General features: G+C 30.6%; 1 protein-coding gene across 1 annotated transcript in view; it reads right to left on the reverse strand.

Moving 5' to 3' along the window:
• Positions 1-9,772, reverse strand: part of LOC112692357 — a 28,187-nt gene extending 18,415 nt beyond the window's left edge. The window contains exons 1-2 of the mRNA XM_025567006.1: positions 9,554-9,772; positions 9,226-9,425 (exon numbers count right to left, since the gene is read on the reverse strand). Of these exons, the coding sequence (XP_025422791.1) occupies positions 9,226-9,425; positions 9,554-9,586 (233 nt within the window). The 5' untranslated portion in view covers positions 9,587-9,772. The remainder of the gene's footprint in view (positions 1-9,225; positions 9,426-9,553) is intronic.
• Positions 9,773-14,962: the final 5,190 nt, after the last annotated feature.

Genomic DNA, 14,962 nt, shown 5'->3' on the forward strand with positions numbered 1-14,962 from the left:
CGACAACGGACCCAGTAAACGGAAATGCGGGTTTATAATTCACTCAGGCCCGGGATCGCGTGGGAGGCGCCGGCAAACCGCTGTGCTATTCGATCGGACATTATCACTCCGATAAGTCGTTGCCGGATCCTGTGAACTAGACCATTTTATGTTGCTCCGAAATTCGCATTAGTCGTAGTGAATAGACTATTCATCGGAAGTTTTGACTGAAAAAATCGAGTTTTAGTTTTTTTTTTCACTTGATTCTCAAATGTCATAACGAATATTTGTGTTTTTACTTAATGTTTTGGTAAAAAATTTAAAAATAATTATAGTCATTTTATATGAGTTAATTTTTTTGAATATTTTAACATTTCAACGTTTATTTTTATTATGTTGTAATTTTTAATTTTTTTTTTTTTTTTTGTTACATAACAATTAATGTATTAAAATAATGTAATTTTGCATTTTTTATACCTATTATCTTATCTTGTTTTCCGATGATTTAAAAAAATTATTAAAATAGTGTTATACGATTACACTATTTTTTCTATAAACTAAACTAAAATAAAAAATCGTTGAAAATCAAAACGCGAATGAAAATAAAGTTAAACCGTAAAAATATTCAGAAGAATAAGTTATATGAAATTGCTATACTGGAAATGTTTGAAAATATTAAAATAAAAAGTAATTTTCTCAATTTTTACCAAAACATAACAATTTAATTAAATTTCGAATATTTTATGATCTTTGTCCCTACGAGCGGTGTGAAAAAAAATTAGAATTAGATTATCTTCGTTATCTTAGGAGGCATCGTAGTGATTTATCTCCATAAAACACTTAATGTATCACAAAAGTAGATCGGTGTTTACAAATGCTTGCAGTCAAATTTAAAACGTACACGAATTCGTAAAATATTAATTTTTCATGAAATTCTATATTGAACTATAATATAGGATGGCATGACGTTATCTCGACCTAATTTCGTTTATAATATGATATATAATTTCGATAATGATAGATAGCTTTTTTGAAATGTTTTATTTCCAAAAAAAAAATCCCTGAATTTAAAATTGCGACAAAGTAATAATCAGTCTTGGATCGGACTATCCTCGTATGACTTAATCGTATATTCTACATTGACAATTTCGTATGATTACGTACACCCACACGATGGAACATATATTCAGAGCAAGCAGTATATTCGAAATATTATTGATTGTCGATGACCGGTTATTATAAAACCAATAATATTGCGGAGTAATATTAAATATAATAATGATATTTTATACGGTATTGTAAAATTGGAAAATATAACGATTTTATATGTCCAAAAAGAATTATATTTTATTGGTCGAAAATAATTATAAAAAATCCGGATAACGACGTTTCTGATGGTCAAGAAAAGTCATAAATGGATGAATATAATAAACAAACAAGAAAAGCAAAAAAAAAAAAAAAACTCTGATTTACGTATCAGTTAACATAATTTCTACGGACTTGTAATTTTAAATTGATTTTTTCGACCATATTCTCAGTAGGTATCAACATCGCGCTACGCTGTAATACATAATACGACGGACAACGATGCGTAAACATCGAAAGGCTATTGTTTCATCACGGGAACACGTGGCCTGCGATACCTGTGAGGAACAGTATCGTTTTCCTGCATGCGTTACACTTACCTGTACATAACATTTAAAAATGTATTATACATGCCTCTTGTTACGGTCGTTATTGTACCGAGTGCAGTGCACTCAGTGCACGCAGCGTCTAATCGAAATTATGTTTGCAACCCGTCCAGATGCATTTGGAACCCACCGCTGGTCCACTCTACGGTGAGCTGTAGGCGGCCGCTGATCTCGATCTCGACAACCGAATCTTTCCGACGTTGCCGACGAAAATCACTGCCACCGCGCGAATACAACGTAATGTACAATGATGCGCTAGTGCCACGCATATCTGCGTGTGATGTGGTTAGTAGAACCAGGGCTGTAGCAAAAGGATGGCGAGAGTGCCTACGCCTTGGGCGCAATTCCTGGGAGAGCGCAAAAATGAAAATCTTCCGTTTAATGTTATGAATTACAATGGTCAATGTAGTATATTTTGTTTACAAATTCTTTAACATACTTCGTATTAACTAAATCAATCATTGAAAATAATATTTAATAAGCATAATATTTTTAAATTAATAATACATAAGGGCGCATTTTGAAGTTTCGCCTCGGGCGTAAAGTTTGGTTGTTACAGCACTGAATACAACCGCTATCGCAATACGTTTCCCCCTACGTTATCCGCGCAAAGGCCGTACGAGAAACGAACGAAAAATCCGACCTGACGGCGTATTAGCTATTTGTATAACGTTATATTTATTTTTGCTTCGAACATCTCTGTTTAAAGGTTTTTTCTCTTTTTTTTTTTTCGTGAAACCATTAAATGTTTTCATAGAAAAACAAAACATTTCACTTCAACGAGTTAACTTTATAATTACATAATAACATTTAACAGCATCCCAGAGTTTCAAAACTATGGAAAAATAGTTTCGAAAAATAACAAACCGCTTTCGACACTGCTTTCGTCTCGTGAAATTTAGATTTGATTTTCCAATATGTACTAAGTGAAATATTTAATTTCTATAACGTGAGCTCTGGAGACACTTTTCATTTTAGGGGAGACGTTTTATTTAAGGGGGTACAAAGGGAAGTGATCCTACTTTTTTATGTTATTATTATATGAATTGTTTTGGTTGAAACAAAAAACTCTGTATTTTAAACTTTAGAAATATGATGAGTTACCAAGTATGGATATTTTCATCTACATACCGAGTTAAAAAAAAAAATACTAGTATGGTTCATCAAGTTCTCACAAAATCCAAAAATCGATTAAAATACATATATGAAAAGGGACATTGATTCTGACATCCATTGAACTAGATATAATTTTATTAAAAAAAAGTTACAAAACATTTACTATTAACATTGGCATTTTTTTTATGTAATTAATTGATTGCAGCAAATTCGAAATTAAATTTTTAGTAGATATTATATTATATTATATTTATGAGTAAAAATTGTTTATACTATAAGATTGAAAATTAACTAATAATCAAACTATTTATTTTTCACAAGAAGAGGCATGAGGGTTGGAGTATATATGACGGAAAATAAAAATTATCGATTGCAAAATTTTACTTTAAATATATGTATATTTGTAATACGCTAAACGAATTTTAAAACAAATCCCCTATAAAACGGAATCATGAGTTTTTAAAATGAAAATTATATGCTTGGACTGAAAAGATACCCATTAATTTTTTTATGCGTTGTATCAAATGCTGAGTTATAAGAATGAACAAAAAAATCTAGACAACGTCTCATCCTTTATTATCGAAAAACAAACATTATTAATTATTTTTCTAAATTATGAATACAATAGCTACAATGTCCAATAAAATTTAAAAAAAATATATGTATACACAAATAGAAATAGAAATCTAATCATATGATGCATTAAAAACATAATATTTTTGATTATAAATAACTTTATCGTTATAATTATAGACCAAATTTTTATGTTTTTACATATTTTTACTGAGAGTATGCAGCTCCATTTGGATAAGTTTTCTAGATGATTCATTTACCTATGAACTGATATACAAAAGTTTTTAGAGCATAAATAAGAATATTTTGTGTAAAAAACATGTTTTAGGAATATTTTGGTATATTGGGGTTCAATTTGAATATTTTATAGAAAAAACTAATGGTTTATAAAAAAATCCCAAATTTTTTTTATTATAATATATTATTTATCTTGACGAAAGGAATATTGATAAGAAAGTAAATTAAAAATTATTATTCTCTATATATTCTCTTATCTTATTTTTATAGACGAACCATGGTAATAGTTCCCGCATTCTACGAGGGTAGCACTTATCGTGTTCCACATACTTCATTATCCTTTGCTTCTGCGCATGTGCATAGACTACGGTAACGTCTCTACCTGTGATATAATGATATCACGGGTTACAGAATACAGTTATCAAATAATCTTTACAAATTCATTAATCATTTTAATTATTGTTAAGTCTTAAGTGTACTATTACTACTACTACTACTGACTACTAGTGCATTAAGTATCAAGTTTTAGTGTATGTCTTGGTAAATTAAATACCGAAAATCTCCTACATTATATAAACTACTACTATTATTTGTTTTTTCAGTATTTAAAAAATTTTTATGAAAAAGAATATTTTGATGAAATTATAGAGCATGGAAACATCTTTTTTCTAAGATTTTAAGTGCATATAAATCCGGTCTCTAGTTATAATCAATGATATTATATTAATACAATTATTTTTCTTTCAAGTGCTGGGATTAGTCCAATGCGTTTTTTATTGATGTATACCATGCAGGTCATACATTGCATCATAGTCGTACACTAACCTAACCTAACCTATGAATAGTTTTATCATTAATTTTATTATTATTCAAATTACAAGAGTTATTAGAATAAATATTTAACGTGCACTAAAATATTTCACGGGAAGTGAAGTGTTTACGTGATCTCTTAGTGTATTTGCAGTGTTTGTGACAAGCAAAAATAAATGGAAAAAAAATTTATATTGTTCCGCAAACAACACTTGGACAAAAAATGTTAACAAATTTTCAAAAGAGTAGGGAAAAAATGAATGAAAATAAGGCATATCATATAACGGCGCAGTGACGCGAAATTCTTCGAACGCTTCTCAACTTAAGGCGATAAAATAAGGAAATGATAAATGGCCTATTAAGCCGTGCCGTATTGAGTAAAAAAATGTACTAAAATGCAATGAAATTATGGCTCTTAGTCTCTTAGTAGTCCACCATTAATAATAAAAATATCTGTATATATAATTTTTTTTTCTAAAAAAAAAAAAAAACATGGTTTATATAATATAGAGGTGCAGTGTGGCAGTGGAGTGTATGAAATTATTTATGAAAAATAAAGGTAGAGCAGCAAAAAGTTTAATTTAAACTTTTATGACACACTCGGTGGGCGCCCACAAATTTGAAGTAAAAACCTATTTGGCAAAATCGCAAACATAAAAGGTACTTATCGTTCATTTGATGTGTACATTATAGTTGACGGCGGCGGTCGGGCAAAACAAATAGCTTATCATTTATAACATTCTAAAAACTTTAGAAAAAATAAAAATAATAATTTATAATATTTCGTAACTCGACACACTTTATCCGACCCTTGCTGTCAATTTTTTCGTAAAATAATATTGCGTACAAAATTCAAGTTGTTCTACTTATACCAATAACCAATCATAAGACATTATTCTACCAATCCACATGAAATTCCAGATCGCCATTAGAGTTAAACGTTCAAAGTTATTCCATACTACTAGGACCTACCTACTGTACTAATCAACGAGAAAGAGTCTACTCAGAATCGATGCCATAACTAAGTGCCCGCAACCCACATGATAAAACATATTTCAAGACTTGAAATCTTGTTTACCAAAACCGAAAATGTAATACGTCTCTATGATAAAGGTCCTGGAAAAATATATACTGGGAGGGCACGAAATCCATTGTTATTAATTAGAACATTGATAGTAAGCATGGCGTAACATCGTTACAGAGTGGTCCGTAAACTAGTCTGAGACTTCAATATTATTAATAAACGTGGTCATTTTTTTTATTGAAAATTTAATATGAATAATTAAATTACGTTAAATTACCTAAGAAGTAGATAGCAAAATCAGTCTATATCTTAAACCTCATCAATTACTTGACTATCATTTGGAATTTCAAAGTGACACGAAAACGATTTCTACTAGCCAATTATAAAAACTTTATTCATCCAGAAGTATCGTACCAGAACCATATATATATATACTCGTATATACGTTAATTTGTTTTTATTTATTTGGTCGAAAACCGAAAAAAAATATTTTCGTATTACAATATCTCATTTAAAATTCCATTTTGAACTATTTATACTGCCATATAAAGTGCACACCAAAATAAAAAAATTCTTACCATTAACATCCGATTTATTATTCTCGAATGTCAGAGCATTGAATTATAATATTGTAATTAAATGTGCCATTCTGTATACTATTGTAAGTTCTGGTCAAAAGTGTAATAATCAGAAAAAAATCACTTTTCACAATAAACTGGAATTGATAATACAATAGGACAATAGGACCTGAAAAAAACTAATAATGTGTCACGATTGCATTAATTATTTACAAGTTTATACTCTCATTTATCAACAACCACATTATTCTTTCTTCCATTGGAAGAATTACCATTCTTACCGTCTTACAATTACCCATCATGTTCCTAATAAGCACAATTTTGTTATAGTTGAGTGATGCTACAACATAAAATCGTGTATCGTACATAACAAAAACATATAATCATCAACAAACATAGATGGGTTTATTAAAATTCGTCATTTCCCTATGAATAAAGGTACTTAATAAAGGTACTATCGATCATTGTCACGCGCATTACCCGTGTACTCGTATATTATATTACATCTATTAGGTATTTATGTATTGGTTGCCCGTATAGATTCACTAAGATTTTGAATAATAATAATTAATTCTATAGTATGATATATACATGAAATCGGATATTTTTTAACCGCATATAGATCGGGTACGCAAAAATACCGTAAATTGATTACCTGATACGATATACATGCATACGCCGCATTAAATAATATGTTTACCATTGAAAATGTCTAGTAAAATATTGTTGGAATCTTACTGCCGTACAATTTAGCGTAACAATAATTTACAACGATATCGTGGAGACGTTAAAGATGTGCAAATATTAGGGATGCACGCGAATTGGCTAATATTCAAAGATAGAATAGTAAATGAAAACGATTAACATTCGATTTAGTTAAGAAGTTTAGCCAACACAACTCCTTTAAGCAATGACTAATAGATTAAAAATAATTAGCAGCTGCTGTTATTGTAACTTACAACATTAATATTAGATTTCTGTTTCAAACATGGAAAAATTAAATTAAATTCTTATTTTTTAAATTAACTTGATCAATTATGAGTATGTAGGCTAGTTCAGTTATTAAGTCCATAATTAAATAACAGCTTAAGTTTAAGGACTTAAGGACGAATTCATTTTCGACTTTTCGAATTTTCGACCATAGTTGAGAATATTTCTTTTTAGTAAATTACAGTACCAAGTGTGTCTTAAAATTAAATTTGTATGAATTATTCGTTTATATGGTTTATTCAATATACGATTAATGGTAATAAGTTGTCCAACATCCAACACTTTTGATTTCGACGTAAATGTAAGTTCAATTGGATATCCATAGAGTTGGATTCGAAATTTAAAACATTAAACCGTTGACTAAGGGATAATATGCCACCATCTAGATTAATATTATTATGCCGTATAAAAACTATATCGATATTACGTGCAGGGAAGAGGGAACGACAACATAGCTTATATTTGGACGGTATCCGGTTAAAAAGAAACAATTATATTTAACGGTTTTTTTTTTATATATACTGCATGTTATTCTATTACACATATGAGTATAATTAACGTCTATTGACATTAAAAACAAAAATAATTGCAGGTTCACTTTACACGAAACCTACGTGAAAAAATAATAAGCCATCGGCCATATTATTTCAACATCCTAGTTCAGTTATATTCCTAAGTTTTAACACATTTTTTTATCATGGCGTCTTATTCATATAATATAATACTCATAATATTATTATAATTTATGTTGTTTAAAAGGGTATAGATAAAAAAAAATGATTTTCAAAGTTGAACATTTAATAAATTATTCATGTGCAAATAGACTTAAATTAAATACAGCCTAATAGGAATAAGTCACTAATTGCCCATATTATATAAGTTTGAAATTAATCAAATAATTAAAGTTTAAACTTATACTTAAAGAAACAAGAACCGATTGAAGAACAAATATCAAACATTTTCATATATACGAGTAGTATTAAATTTTGAGTATCGTAGACGGTTTTTTATTTTTATAAAAATAGTGTTTTTGTACTTTGTTTTTTTTGTCCATGCACCGTCTATTTGAACACGCCATACGCGATCGGGTACACTCATAGATGGACATCAGAGGAGGCTTAGCCCCCCAAATCGAAACTTTGTTAGAAATGTCTTTCGTTGTTTTTATAATTATCTATTGGTTTTTTTGAAAATCGTAAAATAAGAAATAATAAAAAACTATTTACAATAGCATTAACAATACCAATTAGTTCGGCTACTTACGAAAGAAGTTTCAGCAATGAAAAAAAATAAAACTTGGCTAAGGTTCAGTGATCTTTCAATACTATATATTGAAAATAATATATCGAAAAACATAAAAAACGATGATATTTTGAATATCTTTGCTGATACAAATAGATATTTGTCATTAAAATAAAATATTAGTTATTTTTAAATATAGTGTTTTTTTTTAATACAATTTAAACATATCTATATTTTTAATAGTAATAAGTCTTAGTTGTGCATGAGAAGGGGGTGTGGGGGCAAAGCCCCCACGGTTTTTTTTTATATTGAATTATTATAGCCCCCCTTCCAAAAAAAAATTCAACCAAATGTCCGCCTATGAGTACACTGCGTTAACTCCGGGACCGAGGGTATAAAATCGAAAATGTAATGTAAAATATATTTTAAAAACACCAAGAGTTCATAGTCGTCTTAAAAATATAAAGAGGGCGTAGAATAATTTGTAGTAATTTTTAGCTGTGACAGAAACTGGTTCGATTTTTTGGGTTTTATGCCTATGTTTTTCATATCCAAGGAAAATTGAAAGATCTGGACGGTTTTTTACAGGAATGTTTAGTACATGTTCTGTTTGAATACAGTACGCCCAGATGGATTCTACCTTTGATTTGTATATTATTGGTAATCCGTGACTAATCCAAGGTTCGGATTTTATAACTTGGCGATGTTCGACATTTAGGACCTTTCGTTTAAGCCGTGAAGGTGAATTCCGGGTGAGACGTTTATCTAAATTTAAGCATGAACTTATTAGGGTCGTTATGTCGGTGCGTTCGGACGACTCGAAAATTTTCGTGCGATAAGGATTTGTCCTGCCAATTATCGTTTTGCGATGGTTTTGGAACGCAACGGGAAGAAACTACCATGCCGGTGGCATCAGCACCGATAGCTGAAGTCGACCGAATGACGTTGCGGAGGACCAGCGATAACCCTACTCGTGTGTACTCACATGGTCGGGTTGAGGTGCACCATGTTGGAGAAGTCCGACACGTATTCCCAAACGCGTCGCGAGCTCGCGTGCTCCATGTCGCTGCCGGTGTACCGGATACTGTTCTCGCGCTTGGCCGTCAGTAACAGTACCGCCAACACGGTCATCATGCCGATCAACGTTAACGCGCGCCGGTGACGGTAGGCCTTCAGTTTCGCGCACTAAAATGGAAAATCGGACGATTTGTTTGTGAAGTCGTCGGTTACCGATAGCGGAACGGAAATAGAAATAGGAATCGCAAAAAAAGATGGGCTGGGGAGGGGAGTAAGTGAGGTGGATATCGACATACCTTCACGTATCGTTCGGATCCGGAAAACTTCATGGTGATGGTGATGAAGTACTGAAGTCTTGAAAGGTCTCTGAAGTCCTAGGCGGTCACGCGTTGCTGGACGGAAAAAACGGACGCAGCAACAAACGACGTGGTTATGATTCGTACGCATGCTTTATTGGACACGGCGAGCACAATATGAGACGATACGGTACGAGTGCGGTGTATACACGATAATGCATGCGTTCGGAATAACAATTTCGTTTTAGATAATGTATTCCGGTCGACTGACGATGCCGGAATCGAACAGATATAATGTTATTACTATTATCGTTATCACGGCTGTTGCGCGATCATTACGCGTTCACAAATAAATGAATAAAATATCGTTTACGTTTAGTCGTTTTGAGCGTTTTTTTCAAGTGGTTACGTAATATTGTTTTATTTTGGTCTCGCAATCCGATCACAATCCGATCGGCTATTTTTTATTTTTTTTTTTTGTCTTTTATTGTGATATCTACGAACAATAGCGTCCGTCCAAGTTTAACAACATTATCATAACTTAATAGGTCAATAACATCATCTGCTTTTTCATCTGCTTTGGGGAAAGAAAAAAAGATTTCAAACGAAAACTTATGGGCTCGCGTACATTTGTCGATGATTAAAACATTCTTGATTGTATTATAAAATGAAAATAAAAATATCTCAATGATTTACCAAGGCAAAAATTCAAATACATTATTATTATTATGATACGAGTTTGTCCTAAGAAAATATTTTTAACGGAGAACGTATACCGCAAGTGTACGGAAGAAACAAATATTTAAACATCAAATAATACCGCGTAAGACATTAAGATCAAAGTACATGAATAAAATATATATTTTTAATTTTTTTTTTTATTGTAAACCAGTGTATTTATTTCCAAAGAAAACGTCCACCGTATAGCATTTAAATTCATTCGAATATCATTCAATATTTTACTCGTATAACCGTTTTATTTTTTATTTGCATTCATCTACCAATAATGGCGATTGTAATGTTGTGTATAACATTATAGTTGTGTGTTACATTAATAATACTAAATTGTAATTAAATCAGTAAAGTCGGTGTTCATGATGAAATGAATCATAATGGAGGAGCTAGAATATGAATTTAAGAGGAGATTGAAAACATCTTACAATGGTACACATTTCAGTACAACTTTTTCTACAAGTCTAATTATAATTATTTGACCGAGAAAGTTATTTCTTGGAAATTTACTTCAGTACATTTTTAACAAAGTGGATAATAGATTTGGTAACTTTAAATTATAACTACCATAAATTCTTCTTTTTTTGTTATACTTTAGTTATGTCTTTAGTTATGTCAATAACTTACTAGTTAGATGGTTGAAATTTTTTATTTGGTTTCATAGTATAAATGCATGAGTTCTGCAGATTACCTCAAACATTTTTGTACAATAGATTCTGTTGCATATGTATAAATATAGCAGCGATAATTTAATTAATTTAGTATTAAAATTGATTAATTATAACAGAGTTGAGATACCTTTAATGAGTTTAGTCTTTCATGACGGTGACTTACTAATATCAAAATCATTCACTTTACAATTTTAATGCAGTTTTCATCCTGATTATTATTTTTATTTATTTAATGCCAAATGGAAATTGCATGTGGTATTGTCAATTATTAATACATTTACATTTTATATGTAACAAAATATAAATTATTTATTTGTAATAACAAAAATAATTATATGTTTAGATTTAATCAGATTTAATCAGAAATGGAATATAATTTAAGATACATGTTTATATCATTGGCAAAGAGGACTTTAAGTGGAAGAGATAGATACTTATGGAATTTATGGATATAACGAATAAGAGTTGATTGAGATGACTCCTTAGAGAGTTGAGAGAATAATTTACGAGTCTGGGTTGAGAGGACCACCACGAACTTTGACATACTGAATTCTCGAGCACAAGTAGAACCGGAGCCAGGAAAGCAGTGGGTTTCTGATACCAAGTCTTTCAAATTCTGAAATAAGAAGAAATTATCTACCGTGTTAAAAGGTTTTTTTGAAGTCAGTGAACATTGCATCAACTTGGAAATAGGATTCGAAGCTTTCTAAAATGTATATAGTAAAAACAAGGCTGCTAGTAATATTTGATTTCCCTGATATCTAAATCTGTGATGATCATCAGTTATTATGTGGTTTAGGGATCCTTTAATATATAAGTATAATATTAATTTAAATACCTTAAAAATATGAAGAAGAATAGATATAGGCCTTAAGTTAAAGACAAGGGAGGGATATCCCGATTTCAGAACCGGCGTGACTGAACAAGTTTTCAATACAGTTGGAAAGATTCCCTCATAAAATGATCGTCTGAAGAGCGAGAATAATGGTAAGACAATAGCGTAACGGCATTTGAAAATAAAGCACGCAGAAATATCATCAGAGTTGTCAGAGATATTATTTCGTATGAAGTACAGTCTTTAATTTATTAATTTTTAAGTGAAATAGATAATTTAATTATTTATATTTCTCATTGTTAACTGTTGTCATTTTAGCGGTCACATTTATACGGTTTTGTGATGTAAAATAAATGCAGAAACATGGCTACGCTAAGACGTGTTATTGTACCAAACCCCGTATAGTTCTGAATGAAAACCGTACGATCGCAATCGTACGTCAGTTAATGTTTCGTCTCCGCGGCGGTAAGATATATGACGAAAATCCACATCTGCAGACATATATAATAAACTCCAAATTTAACCCAACACCTGTGGGTTGATGTAACAATCTTGTAACCATCGGGATGATGGGATACCCGTATGACAGTGAGTTAGAACATATATATATACTTTTGTAAGTAATTAACAGTATGTTTTATAGCGTTTTTATAGGAGTCCAACGGTGGATACGGAGATAGGGCCGGATTTACTTAAAAGGCGCCTCTAGGCTAGTAAAAAACAAACGCCGCTACTCTTTGGAACATAATTTATTCAATAAGATCTGAGAGTCCCTCTCCTTATTAATTTACCAATTTTATGTATATACAAAAATATATAGTGGATTAAATTAAATTTTTTTTTCAGTCAACCTAAAAAATTATGCCTTATATTTTTGTTAAGTAAGATACTAGACCAGAAGAGCAAAAAAAATACATTTTATTGTGATGACAGAAAAAAAATTATTCTTGATATATTTTATTAAAAAAAAATAATTAATGCATTTTTTTCATCCATAATACTTATTAATTAATAATATTTATATTTAGCACTTTCTTTACTTAGATGCTGCAAACATATTTATTAAGTAATTGAAATTCATAGATTCTAGTAATTCTGAATTCGCATTAAATGGCGACAAATTAGATACCGTTGTATCTGAAATGGAACTACGTAGATAATTTTTAATTCTCTTTAAAATAATAAATGATCTTTCATCAGTTGTATTTGATGGAATAATGGTTAGATACATTTTCAAAGCAGTGTCTAAATTTAAACGTTGCAATAGTTTTTTTTTCTCTTCAAATTTTTAAAAATTTGCCAAAAGATTTTTTATCTGACTCCTCTATTTCAATCTCATGTAAAAATTGCTTGAAATGCAAACATTCCTCATAGAGCTCATCTTCTAGGTAATTGGAATATTTTTCAACTAATCTTTTATTTTTTTATTTTAATATTTTCGGGCATATAAATAGCAAGTCTGAATACAAATTAAATAGACTATCAAGTTTAGTGTAAGCTTTTGATCTTTCTGATAATTCTAGGACCAATTTGTTAATTATCACGAAAAATGTATTTATTTTCACAACTTCTGTTCCTTCTAAAATTACTTCATTTTTTTCATTTTTTTTTTTTTTTTCATTTTCGGCGTTAACTGTGTTTAGATGTGAGGACATTGGCATACTGTCTAAACTTATTCCGAATTCGTCGTTTGTCTGCGTTTGGAAACCTTCGCTGGTGTAAACTGTGAACGCACACAATTTATTTTATATATCCGATCGGACCAAATGTTGACGAAAACCAAAATATCAACAAATCATGTCTAAACTGATAACGAATTCCTTTGTATACCACTCCCCGAGAGAAGGCAACCGAAGGCACATTCGCCGTCGTCGTTCGTTCGATCGCGCTGTCTACACCTAGACCAACATCACCGAATAAGGTCGTCACATGTGTCTTCGGTACTCTTGGTTAAGCCTGTGCCGATATATCGATTAATCGATATAAATAAGAAATAAATATACATCGATTAATCGGGTATATCGATATAATCGGAAATATCGATACAATCGATATTTGATAAATTGATATCAGTGATAACTGATAGCTATTTTTTTTTAATAGACTACACTACTACAGTAATAATAGTAACTTTTAGCGACGAAGTTATGCCCCACATGGCACACACATACACTATGCATACACGTATTTCACCCTACCGTATGTTCAAATTCTACAGCATCCAACCCCCCCCCACGTCCAAATACCCAATAGCCTAAGGTGCAGTGGGTTAAAAAAAATGATGGGTTATCCGATAGTATCGATAGTATCGATTATTTCAATCCAATAATTGACTATTGTACATGGCGAATAAAATAATTTCGTAAAAACTAAGAATATATATTTTGTCTTTAAAATTTATAGATTAATCGAAATAATCGATTTTTTTTTTGACACTATCGACTATCGAGCCTAATGAATGACTATCGCGCAGGCCTACCTTTGGTCGTCTAGTCTGGACGCGGCTTAATGTTCAATAATATTAAATATAAATGTATAAACGTCCAATTTTCCATTAGTGGCTCTTGGTTATTTGACACTAATGAGTGTAAAGCCCGATTCACACTGGTACGACACGTCACGACAAGACACGATAAAATATTGTAATACGTATTTCTATTATGATATTTACACTGACACGACCGACACTGCACCAGCACTCACCAACCGACCGAATATTCTCAATAAGAATGTTTTGTCGGTCTGTCGGTGACTATCTGTGCCGGTTCGTTCATTGTCGGTTCAATGTAAATAGACAACCGAAAAATGTCTATTGGGATTCTGTCAAAAAATGTAATTTGTTGAATCAAACATTATTTTATGCAACTAAAATATAAATTATCAATAAAATAAAAATATTAATATTAATATTATTATTGAACATTTTTAGGTATTTAAAACTACATATTAATTTAAAATTATTTTATTTTTACTATCTAATATAATTATAAAATATTAAAGAAACTTGAAAGACAAAAATAAATGTTACGTGTTATTCGTTTACTTATCTTTTTTTTTAATATGTCATGAACCCATATACGCCTTTTTGGATTTATATTTTTAAGATTATTTTCCTCTTCATCAAGCAATACTGCAATTATTATTAAATCAGTCATTGAAAATGTTTTAATC

The sequence above is a fragment of the Sipha flava genome, unplaced genomic scaffold (genome assembly GCF_003268045.1).
Source record: "Sipha flava isolate LNK unplaced genomic scaffold, YSA_version1 73_pilon_pilon, whole genome shotgun sequence".
Taxonomy (NCBI): Eukaryota; Metazoa; Arthropoda; class Insecta; order Hemiptera; family Aphididae; genus Sipha; species Sipha flava.